At 41.3% G+C, this 18,548-nt stretch overlaps 1 protein-coding gene across 3 annotated transcripts in view; it reads left to right on the top strand.

Moving 5' to 3' along the window:
* TTLL13 (tubulin tyrosine ligase like 13) overlaps positions 1-18,548 on the top strand; it is a 91,266-nt gene that overhangs the window by 66,771 nt on the left and 5,947 nt on the right. For all 3 annotated transcript variants that reach the window (XM_073653210.1, XM_073653209.1, XM_073653208.1), the window contains exons 8-14: positions 4,057-4,142; positions 4,225-4,450; positions 4,719-4,900; positions 6,729-6,917; positions 9,175-9,358; positions 11,974-12,171; positions 18,086-18,440. In XM_073653210.1, the coding sequence (XP_073509311.1) occupies positions 4,057-4,142; positions 4,225-4,450; positions 4,719-4,900; positions 6,729-6,917; positions 9,175-9,358; positions 11,974-12,171; positions 18,086-18,440 (1,420 nt within the window). The remainder of the gene's footprint in view (positions 1-4,056; positions 4,143-4,224; positions 4,451-4,718; positions 4,901-6,728; positions 6,918-9,174; positions 9,359-11,973; positions 12,172-18,085; positions 18,441-18,548) is intronic.

The raw sequence follows: 18,548 nt of genomic DNA, 5'->3' as shown, positions 1-18,548 counted from the left end.
TGAATGGCTACTAAAGGTAACATCCTCACCAGTGACCTGTTTGCTTGTAATCAGTGGGTGTGCATAAAAGCTGAGTGAGTTTCTGGGATCCAGACAGACTCTTGCATCTTTCATCCAGCCACTGACATTTCTGGATAGTGAGTCATGGGGAAAGCAAAAGAATTGTCAACGGATCTACGGGAAAAGGTAGTTGAACTGTATAACACAGGAAAGGGATACAAAAAAATATCCAAGGAATTGATAATGCCAGTCAGCAGCGTTCAAACTGTGATTAACAAATGGAAAATCAGGGGCTCTGTAAAAACCAAACCACAGTCAGGTAGACCAACAAACATTTCGGCCACAAGTGCCAGGAAAATTGTTCGGGATGCAAAGAAAAACTCACAAATAACATCAGCTAAAATTCAGGACTCTCTGAATACTAGCAGTGTGGCTGTTTCAAGATGCATAATAAGGAGGCTCTTGAAGAAAAATGGGCTGCATGGTCAAGTCGCCAGAAGAAAGCCATTACTGCACAAATGCCACAAAGTATCTCGCCTACAATACGCCAAACAGTACAGAGACAAGCCTCAGAACTTCTGGAACAAGGTAATTTGGAGTGATGAGACCAAAATTTAACTTTTTGGCCACAACCATAAACGTTACATTTGGAGAGAGGTCAACAAGGCCTATGATGAAAGGAACACCATTCCCACAGTAAAGCACGGAGGTGGATCGCTGATGTTTTGGGGATGTGTGAGCTACAAAGGCACAGGAAACTTGGTTAAAGTTGAAGGAAAGATGAATGCAGCACGTTATCAGCAAATACTGGAGGCAAATTTGCACTCATCAGCCTGGAAGCTGGGCATGTGATGTACTTGGACGTTCCAACATGACAACGATCCAAAACACAAGGCCAAGTCAACCTGTCAATGGCTACCGCAGAACAAAGTGAAGGTTCTGGAGTGGCCATCTCAGTTTCCTGACCTCAATATCATTGAGCCACTCTGGGGAGATCTCAAGCGTGCAGTTCATGCTAGACAGCCCAGGAATTTACAGGAACTGGAGGCTTTATGGCAAGTAGAATGGGCAGCTTTATCATCTGAGAAATTAAAGAAGCTCATCCACAACTACCACAAAAGACTTCAAGCTCTCATTGATGTTAGAGGGGGCAATACACGGTATTAAGAACTGGGGTATGTGAACTTTTGATCAGGGTCATTTGGATGCTTTTGGTTGTCATTAAGATTTAAAAAGAGAAAACACAGTATTTTGACAATAAATGGCTTCACCCAACCAATAACCATGAGTGGAGAAAAAGTTTTTTTGTTATCATACATATTCTCTGAAACAAGGCCAAGAAAGGAAAAATTCTGCCTGGGTATGTAAACTTTTGAGCACAACTGTAAGTAGATATATATATATATATATATATATATATATACAGCTCTGGCAAAAATTAAGAGACCACTGCAAAATTTTCATTTTCTCTGATTTTCCTCTTCATAGGTATATTTTTGAGTACAACTGTGTATGTATATATATATATATATATATAATATTGTATCAAGCCATGTAGGTTAGGTTTAAATCTTAGGTCTACAGGCTCTGATTATTCACATGGCTAGCTCTGAATATAACCAGGCTAGCTGTTCACCTTAGTCAGTCAGCTGGGGGAGGCTGACCAGAGTGGATTTGTGTTGAAGCTAAAGAGAAAGACAGGCTAGAATCTCTCTCTGAGAAGAGTCTGCACAAGCCGTGTGCACAAAACTGCAAGTATTACTGGTTGCAATGGACAATAGCTGTTTTGTTTGACCAGTTTGAGGCTAGCTCAGCAGTGTGTGAGTAGCCAAGGTCAGTGCTGTTTAGTTAGCGCCTGGACAAGGCTAGGGATTTAGGTTTATGGTTTTGTTCTGGTGCTGTGCAACCTGTGAAAAATAAGTGTCACATTGTTTTGATTCAAGAATCCAATGCCTGTGTGAATCCCTACAATATTATATATATACACTGCATATATTGTAAGGTGGCTAATGGTCACATAGTCGATGGGAGGTATGTATCACATAGATGGCTGTCCTCTGTGATGTAACCCGGAGTGTTGCTCTAGTGAATGTAAGCACTAAGAGGCTGTTTGGTGCACCTGGGACCGGGTTATGGGTAGTTAGGAGAGTTGGGCGGGTCCAGCTACCCACATACCTCACCTCTGGGTGTGGTTAACAGCCTATAAAATGGAGGCTGTTGTTTGGCACATGGTCTGTGTGTTTGGAGGGAGAAGACCTCCTGGGTGTTGTTGTCTCTAGACCGAGCCAGGATACTGGACGCTACCCAGCCTGTATGCTCACAGGACTGGCTAAGCAGAGACTTGCTTAAAGGACACTTTACTTTGTTTGCCTGGACTAAAGGCTGTTTGTATTCCTTTTTGATTTATGAAGTAATAAACCGACACAGATTTTTAAAGGAACATGCTTCCTGTTTGCCTCCCGTCACACCCAAGTGAGTAAAAACCCTACAACATATATATGTATATATATTTATGAGGAAGAGATCCATAAAGGGAGGCGTACACATCCAAAATAGTGAAAAAGTAAGGATCCTTTATCTACCAACGCCAGCTACATTTCAGCTCCCTCTTTGGGGCCTTTCTCAAGCAGTGAAGAAGTTCCTCCAACAATATTTGTTTGCAAGCTAGCAGCATTTGACCACTGTAGCCAATCATTGGTCTCAGGTGTCATCTTTCAACAAAAGAATCAGTTAAGTCAACAGTATGGCACCACTAAAACCATTGATTGGCTGCAGCGGTTACATCCCAGACAGTTGTAAACAAGGACCTGCGGTTAGTGTCGGAGCTTCAGCATTGGATCACAGCAGGAAAGGGAAGGTGAGTATGGTTTTTCTATGGTATTTTATCACAACTGCTACTGGTTTTACCTTTTTTACCTTTTTGGTTTATACTCCAATTCCCTGCAATACGTTATACTTGGTAACTGAATAGTATATTACACAGTATGTCAAGTTTTATTTTATTGAAACATCCGTCATAACAGACATTGGAACAGTATAACTGTAAAATATGAAGGATGTGTCTTCTTAATATCCAGACTAAGAACATCTTCAACCAATTCTATAACTGCATCGTTCATATGAATTTTACATATCACCATAACCCCACCTACAAACCAACCCCTGCCCCCCCTTTATTTCCTTGGTATACCAAAATGACAGTTAGGTAATTCAACCTGGCTCTGATTGCTCAACTACCTACACCAAGTTATATAAAACATGTTAAGACATTTTTCAACCTACCGCCAATAGATTAAAAACTAAAATTAAAATTTTATGCCAATACCTCAGAAACTACTGCCGGGCATTTAATCCAATCTCCCCATGGTTTGCCAAACTTGCTTTTAATATATACATTTTATATATTAGGATTGTATTGCTTAATCCCTGAGCTATCTAAGGAGGGCTGATAGATAGCCAGTATTGAGCAATAGTCTTCCTTACATGTAGCATTATTTTTGCTATGGCTAACTGCACTGGAAAAGATTCTCCAATGTACCCCACTAAACCCAGGATTTAGGATTAATAGAAATCGGAATATAAAAGACCTCATGCATTACTCTACCAACATTATCCCATAACTCCCTCAATTGCGTACAAGAATGAAAAATATGAATGAGAACTGCTCCTCCTTCCCCACAGCAAGGACAACAATCATCAGCTCTGAGACCCATCTGATATAACGTTTTTGGGGTTCTATAAAGTCTATGAATCAAACATAATTGTGACCTCCGGTGGGCTGTGTTAATCGATATCTGCTGTGTTGGTTCCAAAGCGTTCATCTATCTCCCACCTTTTTGACTGCAATGACATGGTCACCTAGAATTTTTGGTAGCAGAGAGTTATACATCAAGGAGATAATACCTTCAGTACTTTCACCCCTCACTACATAGTCTAGTATCCCATTGTTTGAGATGGAGAGGTCAGAAACAGTTTCTGGTGTACTTATAGCATGTCTCAATTGTAAATACCTGAAAAACTCCAAATGACTTAAGTTAGTAAAACTCATTCTGACAGGATGATGTCTGTATGCACCTGACCAATTACGCCATCAACAAGCACAGCGACAACTTTATCAGAGATGACATGACGGGAAGTAAGAGGTGAGTGCTGCGCGTTGCAGTGGGTACGGTTACGTTTCGGTATGACTCGTGCACCATGTACATTTTATATTTCTGATAATAGAAAACTATCAACTCTGAGGACCTGGCTGGAGAACAACAAGTACAACACAGCAAAGCTGTTGGAAGATATTGAGGATGTAGTTATCAAGACTCTGATATCTGCACACCCCATCCTGAAGCACAACTATCGAACCTGCTTCCCAAATCATATCGCAGGCAGCGCCTGTTTCGAAATTCTAGGATTTGACATCTTAGTGGACAAAAAATTAAAACCTTGGCTGCTGGAGGTAAAATCACTAATGTCAGTATACAAAATGTGAGAAAAATGATGACACTATCCTGCTATGGTTTTTATGGTGTTTTTATATGTATGTGCCATTGTGGTGTCCACCCTAGGATCCATGGGCTCAAACTAAGTGCTTCCAAAGTGGCAAAGATCAAATGCAGTTTGACACCTTTCAAATGTAGAGTTCAAAAAATAAATTCATATAATTGGTACTTGGAGAATTCCGATTGGTTTTTATTTTGTATAAGATGTTTTCTTGTTTTCTGTAGGTGAATCATTCCCCAAGCTTTACCACAGACTCGCACTTGGACAGAGAAGTGAAGGATGCCCTACTTCACGATACCCTTAATTTGATCAATCTTCGGGCTTGCGACAAAAGAAAAGTTCTGGAAGAAGATAAACGCAGAGTTAAGGAACGCTTGCTTCAGCGGAATCTGCCCAAAGAAAACAGGTAACAAGTACACGTTTGGAAGCCATTAAAGGAATTGTCTAGACACAACAAATTGATATTCTGGCTGTAGGAATGATGTCCGTTGGATATGTCATCATTATCAAATCTGTGGAGGTCCACCACCTGGCACCCCCGTGGTCAGCTGTTATTTGTTTCTGTGGTCAACGGATAAAAACGCTTTAAACAAAGCTGCATACACTGTGTAGCAGCCGCTGCTGAGTACTGCAGAACAGCTACTATTCTTTTAACAGCTGATCAGTGGGGGTCTGACACCCGGCACCCCCACAGATGTCTTATTGATTACCTGTCCTATTTATAGGTCATAAATATGTTAAGCCCAGAAGACCCCTTTAAGTACAAAAGATAAATCTCCTGTGAATATTAATATTCAACATTCTACATTTTAATATCACATCATACAGACTGCAGCAGATCATCTAGTGACTGCAGATTCATGTGGTCATAACCATGGGCAGCATGAAGTAGAGAAGGCTCCCTCATTACAAATAACTGTTCTAATCTGAAAAGTTGTGATTCCAAAGAGTCAGACCTGGGAGAAGTGTCTGTTAGGTGGCTCACCCTATTTACTGTACATAAAAGGGGAAGCCTGGCAATCAAGCCGAGCCGAGTTTGGGGAGATCAGAGGGAGCTGTTCAGTTAACAATGTTTTCCATATCAGGAGCGTTTCAGAGCAAAATTCAATTGTGTGTATTGATACAGCTTAACGGTCCATTATTTGTTCCTTACACAGTCACTGTGCGCCGTAAGGATTCTCCTGTGCCGGTGGCAGGTGCGTGACCGCAAGTATGTGATTCACTGGCAGACACAGATAGAAAAGGGCCCTGTGCAAGAACAATATATGGGCGATTTGCAGCCCAAGAGCTCCTAAAAATGCAAAATTGCACCTGCTTTGGAGGTAGACCTCTTGGGTCCCTGTGTGGCCGCACAGGTTGCACCAATGATATGTCCGCCCCTGGTGTGATTTGCATACATGCGGTCATGTGCCGACTAGATGGATGTGGCCTCGCTCAATGCAAGTGTATTGCGCGAGGCCGGACACAGTCTAGTCAGAATGTGGCCGGAAGTATACAGATTTAACACTTGCAGTCACATGACCGCCTGCTCCCGGCACCGGAGAATCCTCGCAGCACACATGATGTGAGGATTCACCAGTCTGCAGTCATATAGCGTGACTGCAGACTTGTAGCCTAAGTTTGGATAATCTCTTTAATAAGGGAGTCTGAGCAGATAGGGGCTGAAATTATTTGCAACTTGCTAAATATCTTGTTTCAGTTTGCCCATTTTTTCACTCCTATTTTAACATTTACTGCTCATCGCCTAAGTGACCGGCCAACTCTTCTCTGTGGACGAAAATGCTTACTAGCTCTCTGCAGCTCAGCCGGGAATGCGCTGTTATTTCTCAATCCTGATCACCCTCAGTCTCACTGCTCTTCTAATACTGAAGAATCAGAGCTGCCTGATATCACAGCACCCGAGAGTGCACAGTTCAGACGAGAAGTGCAACGCTGCTGGTCTGAACTGTCCTGAATCAACATGTTGGGAAAGACCCTTGACGTATCATCCACTGCACAAGATGCCTTTTTTAATGTTTTCCAGCAATAACTAAACAATAGTCTAGAAATCTAATGAGACATTGTGCCATTCAGTGAACTTCTAAGTGCTTAGCTTTGTTAGTAATATGTGATGTAGTCATGGATGCAATAAATGGCAATTACAGCAAGGGAGTAAAACATTGCAAGGTGTTAATTTATTTCACTTTCTTCACATAGTCACTGACATTGTTGTGTCCATGTTTGCCTGTCTACAGACGCGAGCAATTGGAAAGCAGCCAGGCTGCTTGGCTGGAACAAGTAGAAAAGTATGAGGACAGCCACCTGGGAGGTTATCAACGGATTTACCCACCAGCCACAGCAGACAAATACGAGAAGTTCTTCAAACACAGCGGGTCTTTGTTCCAGGAGACTGCTGCTTCACGGGCCAGAGAGGAGTGCGCCAGGTAATGACTTACTTAAGGGTGCCGACTTTGATATTTGATCCGAGCAAAGCACCATGAAATTGGCACATTATTGGGACAGTTTTAGGACTGGCAGCTAATTGGATCTTATGGATTACTCAGCCATTTTTTGGCACACACAATTATGGTAATGGTGTTGAAGGGGTAGCAATCGCAACCTGGAGAATGGAGTATATACAGTATATTTGATATGTATATATAGTTGGAGTCAAAATTACGCAACCCTCATTGCATATTAGGCTTATTAGTAAAATTGACAAACATTTTTACATTTGCAATAAAACAATCAAATCAGAACAATTTAAAAAGCTCAACACAACTAATATAACAAGTGTCACATTCTACACAAAATACCAATTTTAATGACTACTGCAGTCTCAGGATTATTCACCCCTGCATCACAAGCATCTTTAGTACTTAGTATAACCGCTTTGGCTGTTATGACCTGCATGTATGGTGCATGTATGATGCATGGCCAGTGTCACGGTTCCACCCCTCAGTGTGTCTGGGATGCAGTTACTGACAGCTCTGCCGTCTGGTGCAGGAGTGTGCTGAAGCTGTCAGTACTTTGATTGACAGCTCAGTCGTCCAGTCTGGCACAGGGACAAGCTGAGCTGTCAGTGTGTTGATTGACAGCTGGGCCGTCCAATCTGAGACTGGGAGGCACTGGCTAGCTCCAGGTGTTCATTGTCCCAGGTGATTACCAGACTGTTACTCCCAGATCTCTGCCAGATGCACATTCAGCTTTGTGTGGTTTGTCTCTCGGTGCCTTGTGTTCTGTTTGTAGATCTTTCGTTGCCTGCCTCGTTCTGACCCTCCATCTGTTTAGCCCCTTCTGCTCTGATCCTCTTCCCTCCTGGTTTTCTGTTTCAATAATTTTTATTAAGGGGTTTTAACATTCTGGGGAAGGAGAAACAATCATCCAAATCCTCAAATAAACAATAATATATGGAATTTACATATATAATAAGGTTACAAACAATGAGACTTATTATTTTAAAGAAAAACATAATAACTTACTTCAAAGTTAAGCCAAGCTAGAATTATGAAAGGGAAAAAAGGAAGATAATATTAGGATGAGGACAATAAAGGACACGGAGAAGATAGGAAGGATATGGGACACTACCTTTGGCCTTACCACGGACCATCATTACGTTATTAGACCAACCTTCTTCAGATAAAATATGGAATACGAAAAATATATATTCCCTATTCAACTCGGACCTTGAATTCTCCAAATCTAAACAAATCTTAAAATGGGAAGCTGACCTTCACAAGAATTTTTCCAAAAGTGACTGGCAACATACACTAAAATATACATATACATTTTTTATTAATGCAAATATTCAAGAACATTTTTTCAAAATAATTTCCAGATGGCATTTGACTCCTGTCAGACTCAAAGAAGCCTACCCTCCTGGTTTTCTGACCTTGGAGCGTTACCTGACTGCGACTTTTTCTCTTCCTTCTGTTTATGATGTACCCTCCTGGCTTTTGACCTCGGACTCCTTACCTATCCCGTCTCACGACTTGGCCGTGAAAAAGTGATTCAGCGTCACAGCCAGAAGCCAGATTTTGGCAGCTTTCCTCAGGCAATTCGCCCATTCCTCAATGGCCTCCTGTTCACTAATATTCTTGGTTTGTGTGCAGCAAACTCCTTGTTTAAATTTAATAGGGCAGCACGGTGGGTCAGTGGTTAGCACTGTAGCCTTGCAGTGCTGGGGTCCCGAGTTCAAATTCCACCAAGGACATCTGCAAGGAGTTTGTATGTTCTCCCCATGTTTGCGTGGATTTCCTCTGGGTTGTCCGGTTTCCTCCCACACTCCAAATACTGATAGGGAGATTGTGAGCCCCAATGGGGACAGTGATTATGACATCTGTAAAGCACTGTGCAATATGATGGAGATAAAATCTCTAGAATCTTCCAGGACTTATGCTGAAACCCAGCTGTGGTGGGCATTAAGATGCTTGGGATCAGTGTACAGTTGTATGGTCCAATGCCGCCCAAGAAGCTTTCTTGCAGAAGACATCTTAATTAATCTGCCTCTTTGTGTTGAATTTGTAGAAACCACATGTTATACAAGTTATTTTTGAGGTATTACATTGTTCTTAATTGATTAGTTTATTGCAAACATCAGAAAGTTTGTAAGTTTTACTAATAAACCTAATTTGTAAAGTGGGGGGGTTTGAATAATTTTGATTGCAGCTGTGTATATACCAGTAAACTTTTATCTGACAGACAGCAACTAGAAGAACTACGACTGAAACAAGAACAGAAGGAAGTACCTTTTCCAAAAAAGAAGAAAGAGCAGAAAGATGCCTTGCAAGGAGAGTCAGCAGGTGAAAAGCCGGTGAAATACAAGGTGACAAGAAGACCATCCACTCGGGCTCTGTCCAGTGGCCATAGAACTGCAGAGAAAAGGGTAAACTAGAGATTTAATTCTAACATAAAGTGAATCAGTGTTCTTATAAAATGATAGAAAGGGGCAATAAAATCAAAGTCTTTAATATCTACATCTACTTTACATTCTTCCTGAATTTATTTTTCCACACATTTGTCTACTTAGGGAACCCAGCCATTCAGTATCAGATATTCTTCCATGAAATCTGCTGAGTTTATTCCATCTCATGAATAGCAAAGTACCCTCATAGGGTACGTTCTACGGGGGGCATGCACAGCTTATTTTCCATCCAAAGTATTACCCCTTAGATCCCAGTCGTAAGCCTCGCACGTAGCCAAATCAGATCTCATACTTTGCACTGACGAGGGGTAATACCCCGAAACACAGTGTCTGCAAATTGAGATTCTGATTTGGCTTTTATCCTAAAGGCCCCGTCACACTAAGCGATGCAGCAGCGATCCCGACAACGATACGACCTGTCAGGGATCGTTGCTGCATCGCTAATACATCGCTGGTGAGCTGTCAAACAGGCAGGCTCACCAGCGATCAGGGGAGCAACGATATCGTGGAAAGAATCGTTCCACGATGTCCTGCTCCCGTTACCAGCCTGCTGCAAGCAGGAGCAGGCTGGTAACTATGGTAAACATCGGGTTACTAAGTGCGCGTGTGCCCCTAGTAACCCGCTGTTTACCATGGATACCACTCTGCTACCGTGAGCTGGAGCCTCCGCTCACCGTAGCAGAGTGGTATCTATGGTAAACAGCGGGTTACTAAGTGCGCGCGTGCCCCTAGTAACCCGATGTTTACCATGGTTACCAGCCAGATCGTTGGTCCCGCTGGTCACACACAGCGATGTGTGCTGGCCAGCGGGAGGCCAACGACCAAAAAATGGTCCAGGACACTTTGCAACGATCAGCGACCTCACAGCAGGGGCCTGATCGTTGCAAAGTGTCACACATAGCGACATCGCTGGTGAGGTCGCTGGTGAGTCACCAAAACCGTGACACAGCAGCGATCTCGCTAGCGATATCGCTTAGTGTGACGGGGCCTTAAGTCATATTGCACGACTTGTTAAAGGGTCAATAGTGACTTGTAGGATCGCTGCTTCCAATAGGTGGTGCTAGAGTTCTAGTCCTCGTCCTCTCATAAGAGACAATTTGCATCTTTGATATTGTGTAGTTATGGTCTTCTAAAAGCTTTGCATTTGTAATTTCCTAAATGCTCAACCTATTTTTGCATTCTGTATAAAATTAGATTCATGATTACCAGCGGGCAAGAATATTTTACATAACACATTTGCAAAATCGCGCCATGACAGTGAGTGAAAAATGAATAGGGATATCTGCCAATTGTGAGATAAAGGAAAAGATCCACTTAGGACTTAATATATAAAGGGGGAAAGTAGAGCAACAAAATAGGTACACAGAGCTGATTTTGGTACTACATACTTTTGATTGTAAAGCAGATGCAATGATAAAGCTGCAGGCACCAGTCATATAGTGTGAATTTATGTCAAAGTAGACATTAAGTACTGTGTGGTGCAAGGAATAAGAGGAGAAGGGCAATTGAGGCAATGCATTAATCTATAAGCATTCCTATAAAGATGTGTTTGATGAAGTAGAGGTATTCGCATACCTATGTGCTAATCCAAATAACACTGGTTGGAATGGGTATTCCTTGGCAAAGTGTAAGCAGAGCAAATATTTTAAGAGGATCAACAAAAATAAGGCTATGTTCACACATGTTGGGATTTTAAGCGTCACAAAGCTGCAGCAAAACCTAATCTCTGGCAGGAAATCAGCCATGTCAAAAACACAGGTTTTGTTGCATTTTTTTAGCGTTTTTTTCACTGTCCTGCTGTCTTTATTTATGCATGTACAGAAAGTTCTGTGAAAAAAAAGAACCTCATTCTATTTTGCCATCAAAAACGCTGAAAAAACGCTGATGCGATGCAAATTTTAGTGCTTTTTTTCACCACCCATTACTATGGGTGAAAAAAACGCTGAAATAAGTGATATGCTCTATTTTCCAAAAACCCAACCAAGGCACAAAATCCTGAACAAAAAAAACATGATGTGTGAACAGAGAATTCTGGTTTGTCATAGACTTTGCTGGGACTGCAAAACGCAGCTAAAAATTTGCAGAAAAATCTGCAGCAAAAAAACGCTGAAAAACCCAACATGTGTGAACATAGCCTTAGTCTAAAATTTGTAAATAGCATAACATAAGAGTGATTGCTTACCTGATGAATCCCCTGTATAGTTTCTTGACTGCATCTGCCACGTGCCATCTATCCGCACAGCCATAGCAGTCAGTCACTGGCCTCAGTGGTCTCTATCCACCGCAGCATCATCCCCAGTGACTTTAGCAGGAATCACTCAGGTACATGGCTGGGAGCCATGATGCTGTAGCGAGAGGGATTTCACCAGGTAATGGCTCTTTTCTTATTATTTAGCATCTGACTGCATAGTGGCATAAGGTATAGTTCCCAGTCGTTATAAGTCCTGAAGACGTGAGGTCGATGAATGATGGAAACATTCTACACAGAAAGTGAACCATCATGTTGGCAGACATTACATCGGCTGTTTGGAGGCTTCTGATTACCATTTGTTTTTACCCTACCTTTCTTTATGTAGGCAGAAGAACTGAAAGTAGACTCTATGAAGCCGATAGAAATTGATGAAAAAGAAGAAATGGAGCGATTACAAGGTCTTCAGCAAAGAGAAAAGCTCATTCGCGCCTTGGGCATCGTGGATCATGTCTACAGACTGTTCAGCATTCAGGAACCCAGAACGCCTGATTACAGTCTTCTGGATGCCCAAACTAGAAATCAAGTACGATATAAATACCTATGATGTAAGAATGCTCCTACTAGACTTACTCTATCTGTGTCTACGTCCATCACCACTATGTAGGTGCCAATATGTATCTCACACTCACAACTCATGGACAGCCATTTCTATCTAATAAAACCATATGAAGAAGGAAAAGTTTCAGCCTTATCGGCAGGGCTGGTTTTAAATAAAGTGGGGCAAAAGTTACAAGTGGGACCCCAAATACTAACAGCACCATCACACAGAAACATTTAGGCTGCATTTACTTGAGCTAAGTTCAGGCCATTAAATAAACGCGATTGACAATATTCAAGTCGTCCAGCGCTTGTTTATCGGCATCTTTGAAGAAGAATGAGGGGCACAGAACGATCACTAATAAATCATTCTGTCCCCATACAGTATCATGTTATCTGCAGCATATCAACTATTTACACCCGGAGATGTTTTGCCACAAACAATGATTTTTGTTCTAGAATAATCAATCCAATCACCAGATGAATGAGCATCATTTTGCTAATTCGTTGGGCGATTGCCAACATGTTTACACCTATGAACTCTTGTCTGCACTTATAAATGTGGATGCGACACACACACACACAGAGTATGTTACACAAACACTAGATGTTACACACATATACACACAATGCATGTTACCCACACACGTACACACAGGGAGCACATAAATACACACGTATACACAGAGCACATACACACATTTGTATACACAGAGCAATTACATACAAATAGGCATGCACAGATGGCATACAGACATATGTATGCACAAAGCACATACACACAAGCACACACGTCTACACAGATCACGTACATACACACTAGAGATGAGCGAATACATTCGAGTGCAATTAAATTCTACAAAAATCAACATTTGCCAAAATGCAGATTTTTTTTTGTAATTTGCACTTTTGCGGATTCACCAAAATCTGTAAATTGGTCTCAGTAAAATCTGTAAACTGAACTGTAAAAGTCCATCAAAATGTTTGAAAAAATCCTTATACTCACTTCACCACTCATATTTCCTGCCCTTCTGCTCCTTATGTCACCTGTCCGGTGCTCACCACATCTTCAGATTGGTGCCACTCACGCTGAAATCCATAGGCTTCTCATGATGGTCTCAGACTTCTGAGATTGAAAGGACCAGCGAGGGTTCTGCACATGCTCTTGCAAAGCCATAACACGAAAGGGCACAGCATCATGACATCACAGCCTGAACTGTGAAGTTTGCGGGAAGATGCGAAGAACCACTCCCCCCTCCAGCCTATTCAAACACGGAAGTCCAAGCCTAACGTGAGCGCTGGCAGTCTGAAGATGTAACAAGGATCGGATGGGTGACAGTGAGATGCGGAGGGTGAGGCCAAAGAGAAGAGCGGTGAGTTTAAGGATTTGTGACATGTAACGTTTATTATGCTCTGGGTCTGGAAAGAACCCAGACCATTATAAGGGACATTCAATTAGTGGAAAATAACTTCTCTGACAATCAAGTTTTTTGGTAACATGCGCGAACAGGCAAATTCTAATTTTTCCTGATTCTCTCATCTGTAATACACACATGTAAATATATATACATACACTACCGTCCAAAAGTTTGGGGTCACCCGGACAATTTTGTGTTTTCCAATGGAAAACTCATACTTTTATTTATCAAATGAGTTGCAAAATAATTAGAAAATATCGTCCAGACATTGACAAGGTTAGAAATAATGATTTTTATTAGAAAGAATAATTTTCTCCTTCAAACTTTGCTTTCGTCAAAGAATGCTCCCTTTGCAGCAGTTACAGCATTGCAGACCTTTGGCATTCTAGCTGTTAATTTGCTGAGGTAATCTTGAGAAATTTCACCCCATGCTTCCTGAAGCCCCTCCCACAAGTTGGATTGGCTTGATGGGCACTTTTTGCGTACTCCCACAACAACTCAATGGGGTTGAGATCTGGTGACTGCGCTGGCCACTCCATTACAGATAGAATACCAGCTGCCTTCTTCTTCCCTAAATAATTCATGCATAATTTGGAGGTGTGCTTTGGGTCATTGTCCTGTTGTAGGATGAAATTGGCTCCAATCAAGCGCTGTCCACAGGGTATGGCATGGTGTTGCAAAATGGAGTGTTAGCCTTCCTTATTCAAAATCCCATTTACCTTGTACAAATCTCCCACTTTACCAGCACCAAAGCAACCCCAGACCATCACATTACCTCCACCATGCTTGACAGGTGGCGTTAGGCACTCTTCCAGCATCTTTTCAGCTGTTCTGCGTCTCACAAGTGTTCTTCTGTGTGATCCAAACACATCAAACTTTGATTCGTCTGTCCATAAAACTTTTTTCCAATCTTCCTCTGTCCAATGTCTATGTTCTTTTGCCCATATTAATTTTTTCCTTTTATTGGCCAGTCTCAGATATGGCTTTTTCTTTGCCACTTTGCCCTGAATGCCAGCATCCCGGAGTCGCCTCTTCATTGTAGACGTTGACACTGGCATTTTGCGTGTACTATTTAATGAAGCTGCCAGTTGAGGAGCTGTGAGGCGTCGATTTCTCAAGCTAGAGACTCTAATGTACTTGTCTTGTTGCTTAGTTGTGCAGCGGGGCCTCCCACTTCTCTTTCTACTCTGGTTAGAGCCTGTTTGTGCTCTCCTCTGAAGGGAGTAGTACACACCGTTGTAGGAAATCTTCAGTTTCTTGGCAACTTCTCGCATGGAATAGCCTTCATTTCTAAAAACAAGAATAGACCGTCGAGTTTCACATGAAAGTTCTCTTTTTCTGGCCATTTTGAGAGTTTCATAGAACAAACAAATGTAATGCTCCAGATTCTCAACTAGCTCAAAGGAATGTCAATTTTATAGCTTCTCAAATCAGTCAAACCGTTTTCAGCTGGGCTAACATACTTGTGCAAGGGTTTGCTAGGGTTTTCTAAACATCCATTAGCCTTCTTACACAGTTAGCAAACACAATGTACCATTAAAACACTGGAGTGGTGGTTGTTGGAAATGGGCCTCTATACACCTATGTAGATATTGCAATAAAAACAAGACGTTTGCAGCTAGAATAGTCATTTACCACATTAACAATGTATAGTATTTCTGATTCATTTAATGTTAGCTTCAATGAAAAAAAATGTGCTTTTCTTTCAAAAATAATGAAATTTCTAAATGACCCCAAACTGTTGAACGGTAGTGTATATATATATATATATATATATATATATATATATATATATTATATGTAGCGCACATACAGTGCTGGCCAAAAGTATTGGCACCCCTGCAATTCTGTCAGATAATACTCAGTTTCTTCCTGAAAATGCTTGCAATCACAAATTCTTTGGTATTATTATCTTCATTTAATTTGCTTTCAAGGAAAAAACACAAAAGAGAATGAAGCAAAAATCAAATCATTGATCATTTCACACAAAACTCCAAAAAAGGGCCAGACAAAAGTATTGGCACCCTCAGCCTAATACTTGGTTGCACAACCTTTAGCCAAAATAACTGCGAACAACCGCTTCCGGTAACCATCAATGAGTTTCTTACAATGCTCTGCTGGAATTGTAGACCATTCTTCTTTGGCAAACTGCTCCAGGTCCCTGATATTTGAAGGGTGCCTTCTCCTAACTGCCATTTTGAGATCTCTCCACAGGTGTTCTATGGGATTTAGGTCTGGACTCATTGCTGGCCACCTTAGAAGTCTCCAGTGCTTTCTCTAAAACCATTTTATAGTGCTTTTGGAAGTGTGTTTTGGGTAATTGTCCTGCTGGAAGACCCATGACCTCTGAGGGAGACCCAGCTTTCTCACACTGGGCCCTACATTATGCTGCAAAATTTGTTGGTAGTCTTTAGACTTCATAATGCCATGCACACGGTCAAGCAGTCCAGTGCCAGAGGCAGCAAAGCAACCCCAAAACATCAGGGAACCTCCGCCATGTTTGACTGTAGGGACCGTGTTCTTTTCTTTGAATGCCTCTTTTTTTTTTCTGTACACTCTATGTTGATGCTTTTTCCCAAAAAGATCTACTTTTGTCTCATCTGACCAGAGAACATTCTTCCAAAACGTTTTAGGCTTTCTCAGGTAAGTTTTGGCAAACTCCAGCCTGGCTTTTTTATGTCTCGGGGTAAGAAGTGGGGTCTTCCTGGGTATCCTACCATACAGTCCCTTTTCATTGAGACGTCGACGGATAGTACAGGTTGACACTGTTGTACCCTCGGACTGCAGGGCAGCTTGAACTTGTTTGGATGTTAGTCGAGGTTCTTTATCCACCATCCACACAATCTTGCGTTGAAATCTCTCGTCAATTTTTCTTTTCTGTCCACATCTAGGGAGGTTAGCCACAGTGCCATGGGCTTTAAACTTCTTGATGACACTGCGCACGGAAGACACAGGAACATTCAGGTCTTTGGAGATGGACTTGTAGCCTTGAGATTGATCATGCTTCCTCGCAATTTTGTTTCTCAAGTCCTCAGACAGTTCTTTGATCTTCTTTCTTTTCTCCATGCTCAATGTGGTACACACAAGGACACAGGACAGAGGTTGAGTCAACTTTAACCCATGTTAACTGGCTGCAAGTGTGATTTAGTTATTGCCAACACCTGTTAGGTGCCACAGGTAAGTTACAGGTGCTGTTAATTACACGAATTAGAGAAGCATCACATGATTTTTCAAAGGGTGCCAATACTTTTGTCCACCCCCTTTTTTAGGTTTGGTGTGGAATTATATCCAATTTGGCTTTAGGAAAATTCTTTTTGTGTTTTTTTCATTGAAGACAAATTAAATGAAGAGAATAATACCAAAGAATTTGTTATTGCAATCATTTTCAGGAAGAAACTGAGTATTATCTGACAGAATTGCAGGGGTGCCAATACTTTTGGGCAGCACTGTATACACATACACACACCTATACACAGAGCGCATACACACACAAAGCACATACACATAGCACATTCACACATGTATATATATATATATACACATAGGACATACATATACACTAATGTATACATACACATATATATACACTCAGAGCATATACAGTACAGACCAAAAGTTTGGACACACCTTCTCATTTAAAGATTTTTCTGTATTTTCATGACTATGAAAATTTTACATTCACACTGAAGGCATCAAAACTATGAATTAACACATGTGGAATTATATACTTAACAAAAAAGTGTGAAACAACTGAAAATATGTCTTATATTCTAGGTTCTTCAAAGTAGCCACCTTGTATACATAGAGCACATACACACATGTATACACAGTACATAAACACACATACACAGAATACATGCACAAAGGTATACGCAGAGCATATATATGCACACAAAGATGTATACAGAGCACATACATATAGACATGTATGTATACACAGAGCACATACACATATGTATACACAGAGCACATACATAAAGACATGTATAAACAGCGCATACATACTGACACATGTATACAGAGCACATATATACAGACGTATATGTATACACATAGCACATACATATAGACATGTATGTATGAGCATATACACAGAGCACATATAGACATGCATAAACAAAGCACATACATACACACATGAATTCACACAGCACATACACTCATGAATACACAAAACACATATATACACACATACACACACTATAGAGGACTTACCAGTCCTCTATAGCATTACTATTATCAATGCAGTTTCTGCTGTAAATGTTGGGGGGCCCTAAAGGAATGGGAGCCCCAGGCAATTACGCAGTTTACCTCCTAACGCCGACCCTGCTTCTCTACTCCGTCTAATGGAAAAATATAATTAAAGATTCATATTTTAGTATATTAATTCTGAAATAACTTACAGTCCTGATAATTGTAGCTGAAAATTGTAGCTGAAAAGTGGAGAGGATTTTTCATTTTGCTTACATGATTTTGTTTCAGACTCGGTTTCATCAAGCACTAGCGATGTGCCAGGACACAGGTGGAAGCATGACGCATGTTCCTGTGTCCTACCCGGGAAACACAACCATGGACACAGTGGTACAGACAGGTGCTGCAGCCAACCCGTTTCCCCTGGGCTATTCAGTAGGCTTTTCCAGCCTGCTGGGTGCTTTTGGAGCACCTCCACCTACACATTATGGAGCCAGAAGATACACACATCATAAAACCTTAACCTGGAATGGAGCCCAAAGTATACGAGCTATAACTACTGTCAATGGCAACGGTTCTCTTAATAAGCAAATGAAAAGCGGAACCCAAATAAGACTGTCAAGTGCCAAAGCCAAGGTGGAGCAGAGTAAGTGCACCATATAGTACCTAAATGGCCCATGGCTTCTCACTAAGTAGGCGAGAAATTGTATACATGCTGGTGATAGATCATTTAATGCATGGACAACCTTGTCTG

Source organism: Phyllobates terribilis, unplaced genomic scaffold (genome assembly GCF_046119375.1).
Source record: "Phyllobates terribilis strain yellow unplaced genomic scaffold, ASM4611937v1 Scaffold_11__3_contigs__length_659146591, whole genome shotgun sequence".
NCBI classification, from domain to species: domain Eukaryota; kingdom Metazoa; phylum Chordata; class Amphibia; order Anura; family Dendrobatidae; genus Phyllobates; species Phyllobates terribilis.
The sequence above is the reverse complement of the archived record's forward strand: the minus strand, read 5'-3'. Positions and strand labels throughout refer to the sequence as shown.